Genomic DNA, 26,652 nt, shown 5'->3' on the forward strand with positions numbered 1-26,652 from the left:
GACCCAGCGGCTTGTGGAGGACTTCTGGCTGGGGCTTCAGGAACAGGCGCCTGAACTGACCTCCTCACTCCCCAAAAGCACCTTATACAGAAGACTATGGGAAAGCCTCCCTTGTAGGGTTTTTTGTTTGGGACAATGCAAAACGTAAAAAGTGGAAGTCATTCTCCCCTGCCCAGAACACCACTGCAATAAGGATAATAACTCAATGAAGCTTCAAATGTGTACAGTGAGTGCTTTATACTTTTTTAGAGCATTTTCACACACATTATTTCAATCAACTCATACAACAGCTTTTGGCCTATAACCGAGACAGTAGAAACTATAGGATCTTGCCCAAGATCATACAGGTAGTGGGGACAACTGGGACTAAACCCAGATTGCATGATTGGTCCGACATTTCCACCGGGTCACTAGCCAGTAAACGGGTCTCTGTCCCATTGTTGTCACCCCAGCTGATGTCTTCTCACTCTCTACAGTCAGGCTGCTTGTCAGTTAGAAACGATAGCTGTAGATATAAATTTCAAAGGGAGAAAAAATACAAGTCCTTCTTTGACAAGCATTATAGAGATATAAAAAATAAAGGTGGCATTCTTTTTTATTGCTTCTTTACACATGTCTTTCCCAGATGCAAAGGCCCTGTCGGAGAACAGTTCATCAACCTGATATTTCTATGTACACATAATACCCCTTAGTAATAGCAGAGCCTTCACACCAGGAAACCATTTGCTAAATATTCCCCACTGTCTCACAGCATGGCCTGTCCATTTCTTCCAGACATAAAACATCTGGGCTAGTACAAGAAACATAGCGAATTCAAAGAGATGTTTCCCAGATGTACAGCTGTCCTCAAGAGTCTGTCCCAGGGCCAGCTCTGGAGATTCACATTTCCCAAGACCCTTTTCCACTGCATCTCACCATAGCTTTTATGTGACTGAAAAAAGTTCGAAGAGGTTGACCAGATAGCTGAATAGAGCACTGAGAAGGTAGCTGTGAGGAAGCAGCACAACAGAGCACCCAACCGGTGGCCCATGCTATGTGGTCATGTGATGGTTTTCAAACTTCTATTCACAGCAAGTGCGGTGGGATTCCCTTTCAGATGTTTTGGTCAGGTGAAGGAATTCCCAGGAAGGCTGCCACCTTCGGTGTGGGGCGTGTTCTTCTTTGTCCTGGGTGACACACAGGCACACCACAGAGCCTTCAACTTTAGGAGAAACATCCTGCAGAAAGTTGCTCATACCAGTTCTGTCTTGGGAAGAGTCACTAGCTCCACAGGCTTGTTTGGGGAGGTGACTGGGAGAAATGCTCGTTCCATTACAGGTTTAGAAAAATCTGGAAAAATACTCTGTTGTCGTGCAAACTTCTGAAAAAATAAATTAAGAGATAAGTGAGAAGTGAACATTTGGAGAAATGCACCAGTTGTCACCTTGATTCAGGCTCCATTCAGTAAGGGCTGTCTGGACATTTGGTTTGAAACCCTCATTATGCTGGCTACTCACTCACTCTACACTGGGCTTGGTCTATTTCACTGCTACTTCTAAACTCTAACCAGGAGATGCACCGGTTACAGACTGGGGTCATTTCAGGCCCCTACTGTTAGTTATCTGTATGGAAAAATCAGTGCCCATAGAAACAGGCATTTGCAAAAAAAAACCCTAAAGTCACTCACTTTTACTGCCCAGTAAGTCTAACTATCTTATATGCAAATAACTTTAAAGACAAAATTACAAGCTCTTTGAGAGCAGGAACTATGTCTTACACCCCTACAGTGCCTAGCTTCATGCCTTTATACAGTAGATGCTCACCAGAGTCTTTTACTTAACTAATGTTTAGAATAGCAACCAGAGAGAGGAGTACATGACCAGAGGCAAGATAGTAAATATAGAGATCCAATCAGTGACCAAAAAAAGGATCCCTGGCATAGCTCCTGGGTGAGATCTGTCCTGGTCCCTACGTAGCCAGCCCTTCTTGATGGCATTGAGGCAGATGGGAAAGATCATTTCCTCATGGGTCAGGCCCAGAGATGACCCTGCTCCCCCACAATCTCAGTCAACCGAGGTGAGCAGCTATGCAGAAGAGGCTCAGAGTCTCTAAGCTGGAGCCTGCTGCCAATAGCTCACAGGCATGTCAAGGATGCCTAAAAAGTAGCCAGCCACTCCCTACCACTGGACACTCTCTGTGTTCCCTACTGCTCTGGCTTCACAGGGTTAATTCTAAAGAAGTGAGTGGAAGTAACAAAATATAAGGAGAGAAGCCCTAAGAGGAAACAGTTGGAGGGCAGGTGAAGGACACTGATCTTTCCCTGTGTGGCTGTGATGCTCACTGGCCTACAAGAACGTGCCTCTGTCCAGCTGGGGAACAGAAGGTGTTGCCCTTTCCACCACTGAGGCATTTCTCAGATTTCCTTCAATATCTTACTTCATGTCTCATCCCAGTGCTCTGTGCAGAGCCACAGGACAAAAAACAAGCTGGGAGCTTGTTGTAATGATTCTCACAGTCCAGGGGCTCAATCAGTCCAGGGCACAGATACTAGCTCTCTGTTATTAAATGACTTACACTGTCTACAAAACATTCAGATTGGTGCCCCGGGTGATCTTTTAGTAATAACAGATGTCTTAAGAAGATACTTACACAAGTGAAAATGATGAGTGTTAAGTAGAAAACCACCAAAGCCAACAGCAGTACAATCTCAGCTCTGTATTTCTTAAAAGTTGCTTCTCTGCGCTCCTTATGGCATCCTTTAAAAAAATAGGTGAAATATGAAGCCATTTAACAAGACTTTTCTATCATAATAAAAAGCTAAGATGCTTTGTTCCTGCTCGTTAAGTCCCTGTCTTCCATTACTGTCCTCACATCTGTGCCATCGGAAGATGTGATGGCGGCAGCCAGTGCTCACTCTCACTCTATCCAGCTGTGCGCAATGGGACTGACACATAGCATCTCACTGAATCTTCTGGGACAGGTCTGAGCATCCCATTTTACAAATGAAGGAATCAAGGCTCAGAGAGGCTGAGGGACTAAGGCAGATGGCAGAGTCAGGAGTCAGGTCCAGACTTATCCTGCTGCCCATCAGTCTCCATTTCAAATGTCCGGGGTTTCCTGGCTTTTAATTTGCATTTATATCAGATGAACCACCAGTTGTTGATCTATCTATCTTCATTGTGTTGTGTAGAATGCTGGGTGTCCTGTCAGCAGGAGGATTGCAGGACTACAAAATGAGGCAGCGAGCTGCCCAGCTGTTGCTGGTAAGTAGACACACTTTTGTAAAATTGTTAAAGCTCCTCCACCAAGACTGATGGTAAGGGTGGCCTATAGAACAAGCTCCCCAGAGAGGTTAAAGGCTGTGGTTGCAACCCTCTGGACAGCGGAATGAGGCATTCAGCCCAGGGGGGGACATGGTGGAGACAGCCTCTCCCCACTCAGACATGACAGCCTATGTGCTACTTGTGGAAGCAAGGTTGCTAACTGAGTCTCCCTGAAGGCCAGGCGGGAGCAGGTGGAGTGCAGATGATTGAGGGGTTCTTCCCAAGGGATAACCTCAAGAAAACTGTCAACCCCTAAAACTGGATTTAAAAGTTAGTGCAATAGTCTAGGGATGAATTCTCACAGGAACCTGTGACTCAAGGTTGAGAATCACTGGCCTAATGCTTCCTACCATGTATTGGGCACACAGTCTACCCCAGGCACTGTACTAGCATTTTAATGCAATATCTCATTTAACCATCATAGCAAGCCGGTCGTATAAATTATTATTCCATTTTAGAGATGAAATAACTGAGGCTTAGAATCGATCGGAGATTTGTCCAAGATCACATGCTAAGGAACAGCATAGCTAATATCTGAACCAGATCTAAGTGACTCTAGAGCAGGGGTGGGCAAACTTTTTAACTCAAGGGCCACAATGAGTTCCTAAACTGGACCGGAGGGCTGGAACAAAAGCATGGATGGAGTGTTTGTGTGAACTAATATAAATTCAAAGTAAACATCATTACATAAAAGGGTACGGTCTTTTTTTTTTTTAGTTTTATTCATTTCAAATGGGCCGGATCCGGCCCACAGGCCGTAGTTTGCCCACGGCTGCTCTAGAGTCTAACCACCTAGCAACTTGCAGGCCTTTGAAGAGGAAAGGAAAGAAAATCAGCTTTGCTTTCACTTCATCTCTGCTCTTCCCTACCGGGTTTCTCCCGTTTCTATCATAATATTCATTGAGTGTCTACTTGTGCCAGAGACAGCAGAGACCAAAGCAGAGAATGGAGCATGTCAGGTGTAGGAAATTCTACAAAGACAAACAAAGCAGTGTAAAGGGCTAGAGATGGACAAGGGTTATGCTGTGATGGGTGTGTGTGTGTGTGTGTGTGTGTGTGTGTGTGTGTGTAATAGTGAACCAAATCAAACACTGACCAATAAACACTGATTGTGTTCTTGGGAGAATCAGAATATTATCTTGAGTCAGATTCCTTTGAAATACTGGATGGGAAAAAGTAGCTATTGTAAAAAAAAATCAGGGATTATGTGACAACAACATGTTTGTCATTTCAAGTCTCAGCCACTAACAAGAATCTGTCCTCATTTATAGAAAAAAGGACAAGTGATGGCATTCTTGCAGTAGAATTTAGCTTTCAGCCACAGATGTGCTCCAAAGCTTCTGACTTAGGCTCCGGCGGAGAGGGTCAATTTTAACACCTACAGAAAGTGCACAGGCATTTTGCAAGAAGAAAACAAGTGCAGCAGACCACCTCACCTGTCACTTTCAAGGTCACTGTGCCACTTTGGTTTCTCTGCCCTTCCGGCCCCTCCAGAGTGCATCTGTATGTGCCCGAGCTGCAGCTGGTAGTGTTTCGGATCTTCAGGGAATACAGCCCTTCACTGGGGGCCTCGAAAGGGCCCTCCTGCTCCATCTGGTGATGGTTCTGCACCTCTATCCTCTCTTCACCGCTCTCTGTAAGCTGTTAAAAAAAAGAATCACTGAATCATGCTCTACTGACAGATCCGCAAGCACTGAGCCTCCACACCAATGTGCTGCCTCTTGTTTTCACAAAACCCACCCTCCACAGATGTCTGGAAACAGTTTATTGTATGGATGTGTGACCTTTGGGGGGCGGGGGGAGAGAATCGATGACAATTCTTTAAGGCTCTGTTTGTTTTGGAATTACATCAGGACTGTATTTTATGATCCTTCATATCCCATCCTCTACCCTACATGAAAGAGAGAGTGTTGCTATTGACGCTGATGATGTGTAGACGATGATGATCTGATGAAATGGGTAAATCACTTTGAATCAAATTTTGTTGCTGGCTGTTCTATATTAAATGTCCTCTTGTGTTCTTCAGCTACCAACTCACCCACCGACTGACTCTTATTTTTGTATCCCAGCCTTCGATTTGGAAACATTCCTAAATCTGTTAAGACCATTGCCAGACAATGATCTGACTTAAGCTGTTCTCCAAAGACAGCATATCTGTGTGGTCATCCAAGACATCACAGGAGGTACCACACTTACTCTACTAAAGTAGGAAGACAGGTGACAGTAGTGCCATGCGGAGATTCTGTGTCAGATCATTTGGTCATATCGAGACACACGTGAAAGGATAGTTACAGCTTAAGTTACTGTACCCAGGACAGATCAGCCTGTAGATGCCAAATTTAGCCAAACTAATTGGGTGGGTTTTCTTTCCCTGAACTATCTTTATGACTAATTGCTGGGGTCTCTTCGTCATTTCCTACTTCAAAGATTAGGCACCCGCTGCACTCACCATCAATTCTCTTTTCCCCAGGTATATACTTAATTTGCCTAATTAACTTGCCCGTCCACCTTCCAATGAAATATTTCAAAGCTTCTAAAACAGACTTAAACAAGCAGGGAGGTGAATCACTGTGTTCGGTGCTCAGCCCCTAGCCCTATGCTGAGTGGCTGGAGACCAGCAGGAGCCTGGGTTCAGTGGCATTCCTTTCCTGTCCCCAGCATTGTAACAGCACCACAGAGCCACCCCAGGGTAAGACACAGCATTAGCAGGCTTCACTGTCACTGTCTTTGCCTGCACCTGCCAGTGCTTCCTCCCTCACTCTGGGGCACCTACAACTCCTCTCCTCCTTCTCAAAAGGGAATCGTGCAGGGAAATATATAACCAAGGGATCAGGGGGACACCCAGTGATGCCAAGGCACTTAAGGAGAGAAAACACACACACACTCTCAGTGGTTAGTTCCTGCTTAATTTATTAAGTTAGGGGAACACACTACGAAGTCACCAGAAAGCTCCGGTTCCAGCTTCCACAGCCTCGGGTGTAGTTAGCATTCCTGTGGAGTGGGCTGCAGAGACATCTGGTGGCAGATTTATCGCTCCTGCACGGAGCCCTGCTCCACTCACTGGCACGGGGCTGCTAAGACTAATGGCTTTTCTCAGGCCCAGTCTATGAATGTAAATCCTATTTCTTGACGGTTCTTCTTGTGTTGAAAGGTTCCTTCCTGAATAATCAAGGATCTACAGACTGGGGCCTTTAGGTGTTCAAAAATAAAGGGGAAAAAGGAGGAGTGGCCAAGGAACCTTAGAAAAAGTTAAGGCGTCCAACGGATTCTAAAACACATATAACATAGCTCAATGTTTCCCTTTTCAGGACTAATTAAACCACACACTAAGGCAGCGATGGCGAACCTTTTGAGCTCGGCGTGTCAGCATTTTGAAAAACCCTAACTTAACTCTGGTGCTGTGTCACATATAGAAATTTTTTGATATTTGCAACCATAGTAAAACAAAGACATATTTTTGATATTTATTCTATATATTTAAATGCCATTTAACAAAGAAAAATCAACCAAAAAGATGAGTTCTCGTGTCCCCTCTGACACACGTGTCATAGGTTCGCCATCACTGCACTAAGGCCTCATCATGTGCTCACACCTGTCCCCCCCACCCCCCGCCTGAAGAGGTGCCCCTTCCCACCAGAGCTTTAGATGGGCCAGGTGTCCAAGACCATCAGGGGCCACCTGTTCCGAGACTCCCCATCTCTAGTTTGAACTAATCAAGTCAGCTAGGTCTCTGCAATTTGCACGGTGATGTCTTTTCAAACTTAACCTCCAAATGCGTTCAACTTGCTAACAGATTTCACTGGAACTGTTTTGCTAGAAATCTCTGCATCTGAAGAGACAGACACTGGCTGCAACAATCATTTCGAGGTGATCTGCCTCTGGTTTTCTCCTCTCCTGGAGCCTCCTCTCCCATCCAGTGACCCTCTCCCTCAGCTCAGAAAGGCCCTAAAAGTCAAGATCAAAACTTCCAACCCCCTGGAGCAGGTGGAAAATAAACTATTGTGCTTATTTACTTAAATAGGACCCCACTGCCATGCTGGCTGCTGGGAGCCTCCCAGGCAAGTACTGTATGCCCAGCTGATCAGAACTGCTGGCAGTGGCCTTCTGCCCATATGCAGAGGAGAATTCATTTCAAACATCGCCAGTAACAATAGCAAAAAGTAATTTATTTGATGGCCAGATTTTCATGGGCTTCTAGCAAAAACCTCCAGCGGGCCTCTAGTTATTTTCAATAGCAAAGCCAAGGCAGGGTGAGAAGAACAAACAGGAGAAGTAGGGAAAGGCAGAACAAAGAACCCCAAAGCGACCTGCAGAAGTGTGATGTCCTGAGCCACACAGCCAGCCATGGGATCACAGCAAAGTATCTCAACTCCCACGGGGTCATCTTCCAATGGCCCCTTCCTGGGTCTTCCTGAAAGACCCAGAGAACAAGGAACACTATTGGCTTCACCTGGGAACTCTTGCCACAGTAACAAACAGCTCTCTTTGCCTGGTAACTCGCTCCAGCAAAAGGAACCTGTACATTCACACGACGTGCCTGGAAATAGTTCATAACCCTCCTCTGGCATCAAGCTGTGGGTGTAGACAATGCCTATTCCCCTTCTTTTTGTTATTGTAAGATATGCCTTTGTGGGTGAATAAGGGGCCACATACCAAACCTTGCAAGCTCAGGGGAGGCCTGCATGGCGGGCCTTACAAACTCAGAGAATGAAAGTAACCACATAGGGTGGTCTGAACGTAAAAATTCCTAACTAAGAGCAGGTCCCAGCAGGTAGTCATGTCCTAGGCTTGTAGCTTCCTTGACCAAGGCCAATCTTTACCTTAACTGAGCCTGTCTGTTGTGTTTTTGCATCTAAGAGAGCATACCTTTGAAATGGCAGACTAATCTCCTTTTCCAGATCCCCCAGGGCACAACCTCCCACCAGAACAGGAGACCACAGCCCCCTCATTGTTATCTTGTTCCCCACACATCATCTCTATGTGCTGTAAATGTTAGTTACTAACTAACTGGTACCCACCAATGTAAAAGAAATACGTGTTTCTCCATTTTGCCTTTTTAGCCAGTCCCAGAGATTTCCATGCTTTGCTTTCTCCCGCCCCCCGTAACCGATCACTAGTGGATTGCATGTAACTCTCCTTACATCTCCTCCTTTGATTCTAATATATAAAATAAGCTGCAAAACTGCATTTCTCTGGAGCATTTTCTCAATCCGGTAGATTTTGCTTCCCAGCAACTGTCGTCAGTTTGGCTCAAATAAACTCAAAAATTCTCTACAGGTTTGGACGTGTCTTGTGTCAACACCTTCTCATGTGACTCCACTGGGGAACCTGGGCCTTGTCTACAGCCGCAGACACAGTTGTAGTGTTGATGTTAATGCTGCATGCTGAAAGTGGGAGTGCCCACTAGCAGTACCAAGACACTCCATATGTAAAAGTTCAAATCATTGCCTGCAGCCCTGTGCCCGAGCAGCTAGCACACTGTGGGGTCAGCAGAGTTCACTGTGGCGGCAGCATCGGTGTTTAAGAACCGGATGATGATGGAGTAACAGCAAACGGGCCATCCTCAACTTTGCTTTGTTTTATGAGTTCTTATAAACATTTGAGCTGGCTCAAACTCAACCACTGGCAAGAACGGCTCTTTAAACATTCCAAATCTAAACGTGTTTCACTGCCTCTCTGCAGACACATTATTGGAAACAGTAATTTATTACAAAAGGAGCCCTCCGATGCAGTCACAGCCAAGCGTAATTGACAGGAATGATTTAACGCACCCTTTACTAGCACAATGCTGATACTGTAGTGCACTAGACCACAACACGATCTGGGCAAATTAACTCCTCCAAACACTCATCACAATTATATTTTTAAAATCTTCATTCTCTACATTAACTCTTTTGCTGGCCAGTCTACCTTTTTGACTGAATTAGAAAAGGAAAAAATACAGGATCTCACAGTCAGAAAGCCTCCGGACTTTTGACTTGTCTCAAGGCTTCCAAATTGACTAAATTATTTACATACCATATTCTTTCTCTAAAATTGCAATTTGACCTTAAGAAAACCACGAGCCCTAAATTAAATCAACTCTCTTTAATTTGCTGAATACTAAATCAATCAAATACAAGTACTAATTTTAAGGGCATATGAATCAAGTTCTTTTAGAAATGATGGACAAATTTGAACTAGAATCAAATAAATCAAATAAATAGTTGAATATGGCTGAAAATGAAACAATATTTTAGTCAAAAACTCTATTGTATAAAGTGCTTATTTAAATGTACATCATTTTATCCAAATATATGCTAACCTCCTGGATTACTATATTTGAATATAAGAGGGCAACACTTCTATTCTTATCACAAAGAAAGAATTTTGACCACAAACCTAAAATCCAAATTTATCATTCATGAGATCTATTAAGAACGTGATAGGAAACTAACTACAAGAAAGAGATTATTTGAGGGGCAATGTGTATACGGTATATATATATATATGTAATTCAATAATTTGATTAAACATATTTAAAGGTATAACTTGTATTTAAAGATAGTATTAAATTAATCTAATATATTCTGATCACACTGAACAGCTTTTTTAAAAATCACATTTCTCGTGCACTAACATTCATGTACCTTGGTTTCTGACTCAATTAAAGTGCCAATATAATCACCATTCATCATAAAAACAGCTCTTTATAACGTGCAAAATAGTTTGGCTTGGAGGTTGATGTCATAATGAGGGTAGAATGTATGCACATTAACATCGTTTTTTTCTAAGTGTAGTTTTATTGGAAAAATGATTTTCCACTTTGAAATTTAGTGGGTCTAACAGACAGAGTTGAATTTATGGTGGTTAAAAGAGTCATGACTATGGCAGAGGCAACATAATGAACAACACAGACTTTGGACCTGGAACCAAACCCTAGCTCCACCACAAGTCCTGCTCTGGGCCAACTGACTGGACAGCTCTTGGGCTTCTTTTGCTCACAGAGATGGGGGGTTAGGTGGTAATTAAATCTCACAACATTGGCGTAAAGATACCTGTGATGATGGAGGTGTACATACAGCATAGTGACAATCATACAGAAAGCCCTAAAAATGTTACTACTCTCTTTTCTTTTCATAGCCAAGGTTTCATTCAGCATTCTAAATACGTCCCTGCACATGGGAAATATTCAAAAAGTATTTGCTGAATGAATGAGTGAATTTTAGATACAATGAGAATGTTACAAGTGCACTGGCCTTGGAATCAAAAGGCCTGAAGTCAAGTCCCAGCTTCTCCATCAGTTAGCTGGGTCATCTTTGGTAAATCACTTCACCTCTGAGAGATTTCCTCATTTGGAACTATTTTACTTACCTCATATCTCATGGGGTTACTTTAAAAATCAAGTCAGCAAACACAAAAAGTGCTTTATAACTGACTAGAGGCCCGGTGCACAAAAATTTGTGCACTCGTGGGGGTCCCTAAGCCAGGCCTGTGCCCTCTCGCAGTCTGGGAACCTTGGGGAATGACCACCTGCTGGCTTAGGCCCACTCCCCGGGGGATTGGGCCTAAGCTGGCAGTCCGACATCCCTCTGGCAGCCCGGAAGCCCTCAGAGGATGTCCACTTGCCAGCGGGGAGCAGGCCTAAGCTGCAGTCAGACATCCTTACGGCTGCTGAAGGAGGTGGGAAGAGGCCTCCCCACCACCACTGCTATACTGGCAGCCGTCAGCCTGGCTTGTGGCAGAGCAGAGCTCCCCCTGTGGAGCACACTGACCACCAGGGGGCAGCTCCTGCATTGAGCGTCTGCCCCCTGGTGGTCAGTGTGTGTCATAGTGACCAGTCATTCCCAGTTGTTCTGCTGTTAGGATCAATTTACATATTACCCTTTTATTATATAGGATAGAGGCCTGGTGCATGGGTGGGGGCCAGCTGGTTTGCCCTGAAGGGTGTCCTGGATCAGGGTGGGGGTCCCCGCTGGGATGCCTGGCCAGCCTGGGTGAGGGGCTGATGGGTGTTTGCAGGCTGGCCAAGCCCCCCAGCGGGGACCCTCACCCCATGAGGGTGTGGCCAGCCTGGGTGAGGGGCTGATGGCTGTTTGCAGGCTGACCATGGTCCCCAGCCACCCAAGCTCCCAGTGGAGGCTGGCTGGAAGCAGATATCTGGGATTTATTTATCTTCTATAATTGAAACTTTGTTGCCTTGAGCGGAGGCCACAGCCGGCCAGGGCAGGCGGGAAGCTTGGCTTCCTCCATCACCGGGGCAACCAAGCCTCCTGCTTGCTCCAGCTCCATGGCTGCCGGCCGCCATCTTGGTTGGGTTAATTTGCAATATAGTCGCTCGGATTGGCTGGTGGGTGTGGCTTAGGGCATAGTGGAGGTGCGGTCAATTTGCATGTTTCTCTTTTATTAGATTAGATAACATTGGTAATAGAAATGACCTCTGATAGCTTTCCACTCCGTCCTCTTCATTCAGTCATGCCTTACTGTTGATACTTCCAGCCTCCTCTCTGGGACCATTTCCTAAAAGTCCCAATCTCTGCTTTAGGAAGAAATTATTTTTCTACTCAAAGGATCTCTAAAATATCCACAACGCTGAATTTTCTAAATTTTAGGGAAGTACTTTAGCCAAGGTCAGGTCTGAGCTAAGGATTGTGGGTAGAAAATTTGGGGTCATCACAGGACTAACCAGGACGAGATCATGGAAACAGTTTTAGATGGAGGAGCACTTTTCTTAGGTAAGCGAATCTCTTTTTAGTCCTGCCATTCATAAAACCTTCCCTTACATCATTGAGACCTTCTTTTAACTTCCTCTTCTTTGTGTAGTGACATAACCACATACAGAACTAAGACAATACAGTCCTCATGTGATTCAGCTTCCCCCTTTTAATCAACACTTGTTTAATGGAAAACAAGTGTTTGGTATTTTTTTCCTATTTAACTCTCAGCTGTCTTCTTCCTCTCTACCCTCTTCCAAGCTAAAAGATTTTAGCAACTTTGCTCTGTCTTGTCATTATTCAAAAATCTCAGTGATCTGCCCTGACCGGTTTGTCTCGGTGGATGGAGCGTCGGCCTGTGGACTGAGGGGTCCCGGGTTCGATTCCGGCCAGGGGCATGTGCCTTGGTTGCGGGCACGTCCCCAGTGTGGGGTGTGCCGGGGGCAGCTGACCGATGTTTCTCTCTCATCGATGTTTCTAACTCTCTGTCCCTCTCTCTTCCTCTCTGTAGAAGGTCAATGGAGTGTATTAAAAAAAAAAAAATCAGTGATCCACTATTCTGCTCTGGCTGAGACTTCGATTGCTCTGTCTCAGGCAGTCACATTCTGCCTTGCCCACTCTTTCATAGAACCACGTGGACAGGACTGGGGACCAAGAGGAAAGGGGAGGAATATTCTATGCATGTGTTCAAGTCTTATTGAGTTAACCTGATGGAAGTTTCACTGTAATTAAAGAATAAAGCCTCACTCTGAGATTCATCTTTCAGGATGAATCATATTCTATCCTTCACAACAAGAAATATGACATTTTTCATTATTTCATACTCTTTGCTTAAAAACTTTAAATGGACCCTTGCTATCTAAAGGATAAAGTTCAAACCCTTAGTTTGGCATTCAAGGTTCTTCACAATCTGTTCCCAGCCTACTTCTAACATCACCTCTCAGCTTTTTGCTTTACAACTGTCCTCTCTAAATCACTAGTTACCCATAGCTTCCCCCAAATACTTGTGGATCCCTATGTCCATGCCTGTGCTCAAGATGGTCCTCTCACCCAGCTGGCATGGCTCAGTGGTTGAGCGTCAACCTATGAACCAGGAGGTCACAGTTTTATTCCCAGTCAGGGCACATGCCCTGGTTGCAGGCTCGATCCCCAATGTGGGGTGTGCAGCAGACAGCCAATCAATGATACTCTCTCATCATTGGTATATCTATATCTCTCTCCCTCTCCCTTACTCTCTGAAAATTAATAAAAATATATTTCATAAAATAAAAATAGACAGTCCTCTGGCAAAACATCTGTATTGATCTTAGAATGGCCAATGCCAAGCCCAGAACTTAGCATATATTTGGGACTTAGAAATATTTACTAAATAATGAAGGTGTAAATATGACAGACATCTGAAAACCAACTTTAGGTCGTTCATAGTTTGACCTAAAGTGGAGCCCATAAAAATGATTCAACCAGGTCAAGTAGTATAGGTGCCAATGGGGACAGTATGATTTTTCTATGATGCTAAACCACACACTGTTCTCACTTTTCAGTGTTTTAGTGCTTCTATATTTAATGTACAAATGTTTCTTTTTTCTCTTAAAAACATGTTCTTAAATCTCTCTTACAATGGATGGCATTCTAAAATCAAGGAAGTACAGTGAGTGGCATGCATTGGCTCCTTCATGGGTCCTTCAGGTTATATGGCTGTACAGAGTACATCTACCCAGACCACTCATCAACACTAGCCCTTCTGAAGGCACTCTGCTCTGCTTAGTGCCCCCTTGCTATATAGCTCATTATTACATAAGATGGTAGAGACAGAAAATATAATTCCACTGAATAGGAGTTTAGCAATGTGCATGGGAGGCAGCTTCATAATGAATGAAGAACAAGAAATATCTGAGTGGTGAAGTAGCCTCGTTCAAGCCGTTAACCTGCTCTCCCACAGACCCCTTAGTCTCCAGGATATCCCATGATCTCCCACAGCTAGGACCCTTCTAAATATAATAAATGTCAAGTCTGATCTATTCTCTGAAACCATAGTCTTACTTCCCCTTTCTCCCTTCCTTTGGAAATCATCTAAAAAAGACACTTGTCTTGTGACGCATCTGTCCTCACCCCCGCAATGTCACCCAGAGATGAACTATATATCCTCTTTCGTTATGCATCAACATAGGTTGTCAGGGCTCCTAGCATGATAAAAGATGGTACTACATCTTCTTGATTAATAGCCATTCATTAGTAGTAGTAGCAAATATCAACCATCCCCAAACACTCCACCCAGTGTCATCCTCTCCCTCCAAACCTAGTGCAGCCTCATTAAAGAGAGTGCAAACCCATGGTGCTCAGTCTGAAGCACAGATGTGGCCCTTTAATGGGTGGTCTTACTCCTGGCAGACACAGGCTTGTGCTATGCTCTCTTATGCTAGAATCCAACTCAAGGTCACAGCCTGTGGAAGAAGAGTGCGGGAGAAAAGTCTATTTGCAAAATTTCTCTAAATACCTCCTCAAACAACCACAATCTATTCACAGCTTTAAAAGCTAAATTTAATGGATGTACTGTATTCATTTTCTTTTTCTTCTCAATCACTCATTCTGCCTTAAAAGGTACAATATAGGAAGGGATGAGAGGAGGATCCATTGCTGGATTCCAGAGAGGAGGAAAGTAAAGTTGGGTTAACAAGAATTGGGCTATCTCTACCTACTCTTGGCTCCACTTTTGATTCCTCCCTGTGCATGTCTATACTAAGCCCCTTCTGGGTCCCTGTCATTATGTCTTCTTAATAAAGAGAATAAAATGGACACTGTTCTTCCCCATTCGCCCTAACATTATAAACACTGATTGGACACCATCTGCTTTGAGTCTTTTGATAAAAGGCACATGATAAGAAACACATGGTTCACACAGGTTCTTTTGTTAATCACAAGGGATCAGTGCCAACTGGACAGTGGCAGGATGCTCTGTGGTGCCTGAGAACTGAGTGGTAAATGGAATTTTGGATTGTGAGTCATTGTAACTGTAATTGTGACATGTAGAAGGCCTGCAAGAATGTGATTCAATCGGCAGACAGTGAAAACCCACCCTGGAAGGGACTCTATTCTTTACTTCTCCAGCAGGCAACCCACGACTATGCAAGAGGTTTTACAAACCACACTAGTGATGCTGAGAAGGTGATGTGAGCCAGGCTGGCCATAGTCACCAGATTTAAATTCCTCTCTGCGTGACTAAAATGTTTTATAAGAAACTTGGGGGGGGGGTGATGACAAGTCACTTAATCCTCTGTAAGATGAAGTATTTCAGTATTTCACCTTATTTCCAGAACACTCTATCCATTTTTCTTGCACAAGAACAATTGATGCAAAAGTATCATTACTGGGCTGGAAAATAACAAATATCTACAGAATAGGCTGAGATCTATTAAAAAGTTCTTGAAGGAACAATGTATAACATTTTTGAGATATCTGATTAGTGCATTGGCATAGCATGGCTCTCCTATCCACACTACTCAATCACAGTTCACTTTCTTAAAAAAAATAAATAACTATGGTATGAATTTTCAAAGACTCTATTCCATGGAATGACAGAAAAAAAAGAGAATGCCAAGAGACTGTTGTCTTTTTTTATCACAGTTTTGAGAGACCTGCAGGGTAAATCATGCAAAAGTCATGTTCAATAAACAAGCACATACATTATAGAGTTACATCATCAGCTGACAACCAAGAAGCCAAAGGGTAATTGCTATGGTTTACTATATCATTCCAAGTGACCTCGTGCAAGAAGATTTAACTTGACAACTGTTTGAACTTTACAGAATGAAATTTCATCTGCTTGTTTCAGGAGTACTTTTTCATTACTCCCCTGGGGATATTAATATTGTTTTCTTTTTTTAATTACTCTCTGAAAAGAACAGTGGTTTCACGGTTTCCCTCTTCTTTAAAACTAAGTCCCTACCTGGCTAGCCTGGCGACACTTTCATTTTCTTTACCTTAAATCAGTGGTTTTCAACCTTTTTCATCTCGTGGCACACATAAACTACTAAAATTCGGCTGCATACCAAAAATATATATATTTTTTTGCCAATCTGACAAAATATTGGTATAATTTTGATTCATTCACACTGGACGATTATTGTGTTGTTGTTGTCATTTATTTGATATTTAAAGAAAAAGAGGTTTGTGCCCCTGACTAAATAGTCAGATATTGCATGTTTTAAAAATTCTTGTGGCACACTGGTTGAAAATCATTGCCTTAAGTACTTAAGAGAGGAAACAACAAGATAGACTTTTAAGAACTCAGGCTGTGGGGTCAGACTACTTGATTGAGATCCCAACTCCACCATTTACCCAGTTATGTAACAGTAAGCAGGTTATTTCACTCCCTAAGGCTCAGTTTCCTCATCTCTACGGCAGAGGTAATGGTACTGATCTCTTAGAAGATCTATTGGAAGGACTGGAATAGCTAATACAGGTAAATAGTTACCTCAGAGCCTAGCAGATGGTGAGCACTCAAATAATATGGGTTTTACACTATTTTTGTTTAAATAGTATTCTTTTTTTTTAATCCTCACCCGCGGATACGTTTTTATTGATTTTAGAGAGAGAGTAAGGGGGAGAGAGAAAGGGAAACATTGAAGTGAGAGTGAAACATCAATTGGTTGCCTCCCATATGAGCCTCTGACTGGGGATTGAACCCGAAATCTAGGTATGAAGCCAGAAACGGTTTGGTGCACAGGAGAACACTCCAACCATCTGAGCCACCTGGCCAGAGCTAAACAGTATTGTTTTTACAATGAGAACAATTTAGAAATTGGAAATGTGTTCTTCCATCCCACGGTGAATACGGTGGAAATGAAGTAGGAGTAACAACAAACCTACTTTCATACACAACACTGTGCTCCAAGGCTGCAGCGCCATTTCCACTGCACATAGCTCACCAAGTGCCAGCCTGGACTCACGGAGCACCTACCTTCGCAATTAGCAGGGCAAACAGTGGGTGCATTCAGAACACACAAAAGCAGTTGTGCAGCACTGTCTCCAGGGAACAGTCAACCTGGGTAGGCTGAGAGAAATAATTGTCCTCTGCTCCTTGTTAAATGGCCAAATGTGTGTTCAGGTTCTCACAGCATCTTTTATGCTGGGCAGAAGAGAACCCTGCTTCTGCTTCGGTGGAAAGGGGCAATACATGGAGATTTGCTCCCAGGTAAGAGGTCAATGAGTGACAGCTGCAGAATAAGGCTGGGAGAGCATACTCATTCTGCTTAACCTAGAGGCAGTAATCTCGTTAGAGAAGGTGAACCAAGGACCAGTGACGGCCAACAGCGGCGGCTTGGCTTTGCAACGCGACCAGAACCGCAATCTTAGAATGTGAAAATGTTCCAGTTCAGAGGAATCTTTTTTAAAAAGCCTCAACGCGACTCAATCCTCTCACAGCAGAGGCAACGACGCCTGTTCTTACACGCGTGGACACCGCTCATACACCCTCGCTGACACCCTCCTGCTGGACCTCTCAGGGCGGCCAGAGGGCGGAGAAGCTAGGGTAAGGGAGGAGGCCAAGGGAAGGGGATGACTGACAGGTAACCACCACCTATGAAACAACCTAGGCCACGCCCATCTCTCAGTCCTTCCTTTCCAAACGCCCCCCGCCACCCCACCTCCAAACCGATGGGCATCACAGTCACAAAACACCAAAAATCAGAAATCCTCTTTCCCAGTGTCTCAATAGGCCCTGGCTGCTTTCTCCCCGGCCCAACCACAGGTGGCCTCCAAATCAACCCGAACGCGCTCAACTGTACATCTAAAGTGAGTCATTCATTAGGGCCACTTCTAGGGGCAGGAAAGAACTGAGGTCCTCGGGAACAAAATCTAAGTCTGCCGAGTACCTGAGTGCGCGCAGAGTTGGGGCGAGGGCCGGGAGGTATATGGGAAGACAGGGTGCTTGGAGTTCAGCTGCGGGAGACTCCCGGATCCCCAGCCGCGTAAGGTCTCCAGCCTCAGGGAGGTGGGTCGGCAGCCTCCAATTGAGCCGACCAAACCCCTGCCTGCGGGCATCTGGGAGCTTACCTTGGTCCAGGAGACCCTATAGGGCACCTGCAGGTCCCGGGGGGCGGTGCAGGGCAAGTCCACATCCTCGGAACAAGCCGCCTTCACTTCCCGCGCTGCTGGCGCCAGGCTGCAGGCTGCAAGAGGGAGAGAGACGGAGGCGTGAGCAAGCGAGGAAAGGGGGTGTCGTGGGGAAACGGGGGGCGACAGGAGGTCTCGGGCCCTACCGCAGCTCAGGAGCAGGAGCTGGAGGCTGAGCGACATGGCTGGGGAATGCCGGCCTGTGGCGCGCTGGCGCCGCGCTCTTGTACCCGCGCGCTTAGGAACTTCCCCAGGCGCCGGCCCAGGGGAATCCCCAGCGGGGGGCGGAGCAGCAGGCGCGCCCTCCCCGCCCCGCGGCCACGGGGCGTCCCCTTGCCCGCCCCCGGCTCCCGCGGCCCGCGCGCGTCCCCGCCCCCGCGCGCCCCCAAGCTCGCGTCGCCGCTGCTGCTGCTGCTGCTGCCGCCGGGCCGCAGTGACAACTATCCCCGCGGAACGCCCCGGGCTTTGGCCTTGCAAGCCGCGCTCGCAGGCGTGACACCAGCCGCTGACCCGCACAGCAAAGCCTGGAGCGGGGCCAGTCCAGCCTGTTATGTTCTTTTTACGAAGGTGAAACCAGATGAGAGAGGTCCAGTCGCTGCCTGTCCGCGGCGACGTCACTGGTGAACCAGGTCCTCAGTCCAGATTCTGTGAGATTCAAAAACTCAGACTTCCAAGGAACGCAGCAAGACTGTAGCCCTGGCCATGCCTTCTGGTGAGGGTTATCCGTCGGTATCATTCAGCCTGTTTAAATTGTTCCAATAAAGGAGACTCCTATTAAAATAAAAATTATGCAGATAATTTTGGGGAAACCCCTCCCCAAAAAAATCTAGACGAAGTTAGAAATCACCTATAATCTATCCAGAAGTAACTATTGGTAACATTTGGTGTCTTGGCTTCAATGAATAAAATATATTTTTAATGGTCTACTCTACCTACTATTTTACTTGATTTTAACTTAATATTTGTCAAGTGTTTCTACATCATTAAAGTTTCATTAAACAGTATCATTTTGGTGGCTCCATAATATTCCATCCTACAGTTGTCCCATAAATTAGAACTGATTGGTGTTAGACATTATTAATCTAGTGTTACTAGTCTAGATAGTGTTAGGTTGCTTCTTTAATTATCAACATTACAGACAATGCTGTGGTTACTAACATGAACTTTTGTGTAGATAAACCTTGGCTGTAATAGTGGCTATTTTCTCAATAAGTACCTACCAGGGGTGGGAACCGTCTTTCTGCCAAGGGCGGTGTGGATACTTACAACATCATTTGAGGGCCATATAAAAGTATCAAGTTAAAAATTAGCCTGCTATATTTGATCAAACATTTAACTCACCCCTAATGCCTTGGCAGGGCCAGACCAAAAGATTTCATGAGCCAGAGCTGGAAGTTCCCCACCCCTGAGTCTTAGAAGAAATTATGCTAGGTCAAAGGAACTTTACAATTTTGTTAAACAATGCCAGAATTACCTCCACTGAGGTGTGTTCCAACTACAGAGTGTCCCCCAAAAAATGTATAAACACTTTAACTGCTGACAGCTCAATTTTGAAAATGAAATGTATTTTAATAAATACTTATAATGATTCAAAGTGTGTGTATATATTTTTTGTGACAACCTATAATTCCCACCTGCTGTGTATGAGAGTGTCTGTTTCCTAACACTCTTGCCAACACAAATTATTACTAAACTTCCACCTTTGTCCATTCAAGTGGTTAAAAAGAATGACACCACAGTAAAGTTTTAACTTACCCTTGAAAATAGTTATACCTATTGACAGTCACACCAGCTATGTGTTAAGTCTTTTCTCCATAATCCTTACAAGGCTAATATTTTAAATTAGGATACTTTTAGGCATACAAAAATAAGTATAGAAAATAAAAGAATCAAATGCATCCAAATGCAATCTATATATATAAAAGCCCAGCGACCGAAAAAAAAGGACACATATGTAATACCCTTTGTAATACTTTAAGCAATAAAATAAAAAAATAAAAAAATTCAGATTATTAAACCAGAAAAAAAATAAATAAATAAAAATTAAAAAAGAAGAAAGAAAAAAAAAAAAAGCCCAGCGACCCAATGGTGGAATGACCAGAACAACCGGTCAACCAGTTGCAATGATGCACACTGACCACCAGGGGGCAGATGCTCAACGCAGGAGCTGCCCCCTGGTGGTCAGTGCGCTCCCACAGTGGGAGCGGCCGCTCAGAGGGCGGGTCCACAGCTGCTCAGCTGACCGGGATGAGTGATGCTCCCACAGCAGGCCAATCCCCACAGGCCACACACCCCACCAGTGCACAAGTCCCGTGCGCCAGGCCTCTAGTATATTTAATAAAACCACTGTTCCTTGCTAGATCCCATACCTGGGCATTTAAGCTTTTTTCTGATTTTTTATTGTTTATGAAGCTGGGGATGTTCAAACTCTGCTGGCCCAGCAATCTGGGTGCATTATTAGATACTACCATCCTGTCTTCCAAACTCATGTCTATTGACACTCCCCTCAGCAGGGTTTGGCATCGTCAGATTTTTTTCCCAATATGATGAGTGCGAAATTTCAGTTCCTCTTTGTTTGATTTACATGACGTTGACTACCAGGAGAAAGGAACATGTTATTTCTTATGTTTTGAGGCCATTGGTGTCCTTTTAAGGATTGCCCATTCATACCATTTGGCCTTTTCCTTTGAAGCTGTTTATAAATTCTGGGCTAAATCCTCTCTTGATTGTGTGCATGGAAAATATCTTCTCCACATCTAAGGTTTGTATTTTTCACTTTGTTTATGATATCTTTAATGTACAAAGGGATTTTTTAATATTGTGATGTAGTCAAATTTATTGATCGTTTTTATTTATGGTTTGTGCTCCTGGTGTTGTGTTTAAGAAACATTTTCCTACCCTGAGAACATGAAAACATCCTGCTTAATTTTTGTCCAAAACTTCAAAGTCCTGCTTTGTCGTATGTTAAGTCTAATCCATTTAAATATGGTTTGATGTAGGGACTTTAACTTATTTCTTCCATATGAATAACCAATTGTCCCAATGCTGTTTGTTTAAAGTTCTTACTTCCCCATTGATCTGAAATAGCATCTCTGCTACATACAAATTTCCATGTGTATGTGGCCTATTTCTAGACTCTATTTTGTCTCTCCCTGAGCTAATATCACACTTTATTATTACTTAATTGAACTATAATTAAGTCTTGCATCAGTGGAGTGAGTTAGCCCTCATAGGTTGATCTTCCTCTTCAAAATTGTCCTGGCATTCTTGGTTCTTTTCTCTACCTTATATATATTTGAACCTCATACATTTTTGTGAATCTCAAAAAACCTCATTTAAATTTTACTAGGAACACTTTCAATGTGTAAATTGCAGAAATTTAACATTTTGGAAATTGATTCCACAAATCCATCAATATTGGGTATCTTTCCATTGACCTTCAAGAAATTTTAAAATTTTACACACAAAAAAACATTTTTGACATCTTTTGGTAGATTTATTCCTAGTACCTTTATATTTTTATTGCTATTTTCACATATACTGTATATTTTCCAAACTATATTTTTCTAGTTGCTCATTGCTGGTAAATAAAAATTTACTTTTGTATAGCCAGCAATCTAATCTCACTGACCTTTCTTATTAATGTTAACAATTTATTCTTAGGCCTTCCATTAAGACACTTTTACAGTCATAAATTATTTAGAGGGCTTTTCCCTTAAAAAATCCACATATATGGTTTAGTTTTCATTATTACTTCTGTTGTCTAGCAATTGACTGTTCTCAAAAATGTGGTCTGTATAATTCGTTGCTATTGAAGAAATGCTCTGTGGCGTAATATGTGATCTTTTGGTAAATGTGTCATGTTCCTGGAAAGAATGTGCATTCTCCACATGGGTCTCTTTGATCAAGCTTGCACATCGTGCCATTCAGGTCTATACCTTTACTAACTGGATCATTTCAAAATATCAATCACTGAAAGAGATGTGTTATGACTATGTAATTGTCTATTTACCTTTGAAATATTATCAACTTTTTGCCTTGTATAACTTGATGCTATGTTTTTGGTGCCTTCAAGTTATAATTATCTTCACTGATCCCAGTGAATTGCTACTTTTGGTCTTTATTTAGTGACCTTTTTTCCCTTAATATTCCCTACTCTTTTTTTTCTTCACAGACAACCTTATCCACTCTAATTATAACCACACCTTTTTATTGGGGCTAGTTATTTTCTATACTTTTACATTCAACTTTGTTTTTGTCCTTAAATTCTAACTACATCTTTTTTAAAGCTGTAGTTGGATTTTTCTAATCCAATACAACTGACTGTGTCTTTCTAATTAAGAGTTTAAATTTACCCCTTTTCTGACTCCTACTATATTTGAATTTCGTTGGGTCATCTTGTTTCCTGCTTTATACTTAACCTGATTTTTTTTCTGAGTCTTTTTGTCCTTTCTTGCATTTAGTAAATATTGACCAAAATTTTTATACTCAATGGTGTTCTCTCTACTGGTTTGAAAATTATGCATACAATTTTTCATCTTAACTGATTACCTTTACAAAACTTTTAGTAAGCATAGTTGATTTAATAGTCTAAAGTTAACCAATATTGCCACCTTTCTCCCCACAATGCCTGAATGCCTGATCTCTGCTCATCTCCTGCCCTTCTTACATACTTGTTGTGACCAGTGCCTTCATTCCACCTTGTTTTTCTACTCCCAATTAGTTTTTTTATATACAAGATGTCCCCCCAAAAGGTATATACACTTTAACAGCTGATAGCTCAATTTTGAAAATGAAATGCATTTTAATAAATACTGCCTTTATAATTATTCAAAGTGTGTGTATGCATTTTGGGGGGACATCCCAAAATTAAATATTTGTTCAAGTCTACCTAATATAATACATTTCACTGCTTCTTTTTAGGGTCAGTTTCTCCCAAAGCATATTCTTGATTAATTCTTTCAACAGAGATCTGTAAGTGGTAAACGCTCCTCGTTTTCATTTGTCTGGAAATGTTTGGGGATTTTTTTGCCCATATTCTTAAATGACAGTTTAGTTATAATGTAAATTGATGGTTATTTTTTCTTAGGACTTTGAATATATTATTCCACTACCTTCTGGCTTCTATCATTGCTGTGGCAAAGTCTGGACAATCTGATACTCCTTTGAAGGCAACAGTTCTTTTACGGACCTTTCCTTTCTGCTTGGTGTTGCTTGAGCTACACTATGTGTGTCTAGTGGAGAATTTTATATTACTGACTTGCTAAGGTTTGTCTCTTTTTTAATTCTGGAAAATTCTCATTTATTCCCTTGAAATAGCCCATTCATACAATTTGACCTCCATTTTTCTCTGTTATTTCTTTCTGGAACACCTGATAGCTGTGTTGGACCTTCCCATTCCACACTCCATGTCAGTAAGTCCTCCTCCACGTGTCGTCTCTCTTCATTTCTCTGTGCAGGCCTCTGAATAGTCTTCAGATCTTTCTTTCCATGCACTAGTTATTTATTCAATTATACGTATAATTTTCAGTTTAACACATTAAGTTTTCAACTGTAATTTTTATTAATTTCTGTACTTATTTTTGATTTCTTATTTAACTCAGTCCAGTCTTTTTTGATAGTATCTTATTCTTTTATTGTGTCTTTTATTACTTCTTTTATGACTTTTATAACTTTAAAAGTGTTCATTTTAGCCCTAGGGGGTTTGGCTCAGTGGATAGAGCATCAGCCTGCAGACTGAAGGATCCTGAGTTCAATTTTGGTCAAGGGCATGTACCTCGGTTGCAGGCTCCAGAGCGAGTGCAGGAGGCAACCAATCAATGTTTCTCTCACATGGATATTTCTCTCTGTGTTTCCCTCTCTCTTCCTCTCTCTCTAAAAATCAGTGGAAAAAATACCCTTGGGTGAGGATTAAAAAAAAAAAAAAGATGTTGAAAAACAAACAGATAAATAATAAAATAATTTTTTTAAAGTGTTCATTTTAGCCCTAGCTGGTTTGGCTCAATGGATGGAGCATCGGCCTGCAGACTGAAGAGTCCCAGGTATGATTCCAGTCAAGGGCACTTGCCTGAGTTGCAAGCTTGATCCCCAGTGGGGGTCATGTAAGAGGCATCCAATCAATGATTCTCTCTCATCATTGATGTTTCTATTTCTCTCCTTTCTTCCTCTCTGAAATCAATAAAAAATATATTTTTTAAAGTGTTTATTTTATAATCTACCTGATAATTACATTATCTGAGTTCTTGGGGTTTTAATATTGACTTTTATTTTGTTTGCTAACTCTTGCTTTTTATGGATTGTTTTCTGGGTTTTGTAAATTTTTATTATGAATTAGTCTTTAGTTGGGACTTCACATAGGGGAATCCTGGGGTGTCTAGCTTCCCAGAGAGTTTTTATGTTTGTTTCAACAAGGTGCCCAGGGTATTACCAGTCTGTGACAGCATTTTGTATTAATCTCTTGATAGGATGTGTACTAGACCACTCTAGTAATATAAATTTAAACAGATCCCTGTGAAGGCACTCTGTGACTAGGAGTTTTAAGGAAAGGCTTTTGATGTTTTGTTTTGTTTAAAAAAAATAGGCTTCCTTGTCATCTCAGTGTGTGAGTAACATGCGGAGTATGTTTTCACACTTAGCATACTCTTCCTCATGTTCTATATGGTCCTTCAGACTGAAGTATGAGCAGGCTTCTGAGAAGGCCATTCCGTATGAAACATTCTTAAGTTAACGACAGGCCACATTATAATTAAAAACAAAACTTCACAGCGTGTATCTGAAGTGGAAACGCTACAGTCCTGAGTGCTAACTTGGGGGTTTACAGTTAGGTCGATCTCACTTTCCTCAAAAGGAAAAAAATGAACACAAATGAAGTGCTTACTGTCTTTCTGAAACTAGCTGTCACCTTCATGTCTTTCTGCTGTTACTGTAAAAAGAGGAAACCCCTACATCATTAGAAAACACTGTGGTTACACGTTCTCACTGCCATTGGCAGGCATTCATTCACCTGGGGCATAAAGCAGAGCCAGCCAATGCCATCACCACCTCTGCTGACTCTCCAACCCTCCCTTTGTACTATTACTTACACCAGGAGTATGGCTCTGTTATTTATTTTGCTCAGGGAGCATGCCAGCAGAGCATGTCATAACATTCGGAACTCAGACATTTGAGGACCCGGTCAGAGTTTGGAGGCCAGAGAAGGAGGAAACTCTTCTAATAAAACTATGACATTAGTTCTCCTCACCTACCCTCTCAGGGCAGAGGCACGTATAGGATGAGCATGGAGGCCAAGGCGTTTTAGTTCACTAGCAAACCTTCGTTAAACAGCATGTAGGTTGTGCCTAGCAAGATTGTTCTCAAGAAGTTTATATGTGTTTCTCTAAGTGGACCTTGATTTGTCTCTCAATTCTACATGATTTTTCTCCTGAAGGTCTGAGGCTGGGGTGAGGCTATGGCATATCCGGGTGGAGGGCAGTTCAGCCAGGAGGAAAGGAGTTAGTGAGGAGAGCATTCAGAGAAGGCAGAGATTGGATAAGGAGAAAAAGGAAATGAGAGTAAGGCATGCCCTTTAAGCAAAAGTCCCGCAGGAGGGGGCGGTGAATACATTTTTGACACAGACACCTGTCAAATGCTGAGTATGTCACAAACAGGCAAATATGCTGTGACTGACCTGGAATAACTCCACTAGTGACTGCTGCTGGTTGGTGGGGGCACGACCTCTGGCTACTGCCCTGGGTACCCACCCATGTCTCTACCCAGCTTCTTGCCTCTTGGGTTGAAGAAGTCCTACAAAAGGGGAAGGTGAGGTCGCCCTTTGCCCTGAGGGAGTCTTCTGGACCTCTTCTCCAGAGGAGGCTTTTGAGAGAAAAGACGGCACTTGACAAGATCCTGACAACAAATCTACCACAGCAGCTACCAATTGTTGTGCCCTGTCAAGAGTCAAGCTTTGTGGTAAACACCTTCTGATTCTCAGCACCCAAAACAGCCCTTTGTGGGAGCTCTTATCCCACAGCCCTTCCCTCGAACCCAGAGGATCTTCACATGCACCCTCCACCAGTCACCGTCTCCCAGCATCAACGCCCACGCACCCAGGGGCCTTGAGAACCACAGATGGGCTCAGAGGGAAGCCCAAACAAAGACATGTAAATTATGTTATTTAATAAAATTTCCCCACTAGGATTTTCCCTTTGGGCTATTTCTTAGTCGCCCTGTACTTTCCAGTTATGTGCTCATTTGTTCACTTAATGAACAAAATAAATAGAACTAACTCATCGTCCTGTACTTTTTTGCGCCCCCCCCCCCACACACACACACTTTAGAAATTAGAAGCATGAGAGGCACAGATCATCCTCTGTGAGGGAGGAAAAAGTCAGGAAAATGACTCCCACGTTGACTGTAAAGAAGAAACCACACAACCTAAGCAAGTTGCACAAAAACAAAACACAGAGAACTTGCCTCAGGCTTCATCTGAAGCACTTTGGAGAAGCCTTCACCTTGCACGCCACAGTTCTCCCAGGACACAGGTGGGAAGTCTTCCAGGGATGGAGCCC

At 43.1% G+C, this 26,652-nt stretch overlaps 1 protein-coding gene across 1 annotated transcript; it reads right to left on the reverse strand.

The window, feature by feature from the left end:
- Positions 1-218: 218 nt before the first annotated feature.
- Positions 219-18,389, reverse strand: CD83 (CD83 molecule). The gene is made up of 5 exons (XM_006091761.3): positions 18,253-18,389; positions 18,047-18,162; positions 4,739-4,943; positions 2,629-2,735; positions 219-1,360 (listed from the first exon to the last, which is right to left on the reverse strand). Exons 1-5 carry the CDS (start codon positions 18,287-18,289, stop codon positions 1,232-1,234), a joined length of 594 nt encoding a protein of 197 aa, XP_006091823.1. The 5' UTR covers positions 18,290-18,389; the 3' UTR covers positions 219-1,231.
- Between the last annotated feature and the right edge of the window lie 8,263 nt (positions 18,390-26,652).

Source organism: Myotis lucifugus, unplaced genomic scaffold (genome assembly GCF_000147115.1).
Source record: "Myotis lucifugus unplaced genomic scaffold, Myoluc2.0 scaffold_95, whole genome shotgun sequence".
NCBI classification, from domain to species: Eukaryota; Metazoa; Chordata; class Mammalia; order Chiroptera; family Vespertilionidae; genus Myotis; species Myotis lucifugus.

Coding starts and splice junctions, on each gene's coding strand:
- CD83 (XM_006091761.3), bottom strand. CDS start 18,289: ATGTCGCTCAGCCTCCAGCTCCTGCTCCTGAGCTGCG. Junction 4,944..18,046: donor ATAGGGTCTCCTGGACCAAG/GTAAGCTCCCAG, acceptor TTTTTTTAACAG/CTTACAGAGAGCGGTGAAGA. Junction 1,361..2,628: donor CACTCATCATTTTCACTTGT/GTAAGTATCTTC, acceptor TTATTTTTTCAG/AAGTTTGCACGACAACAGAG.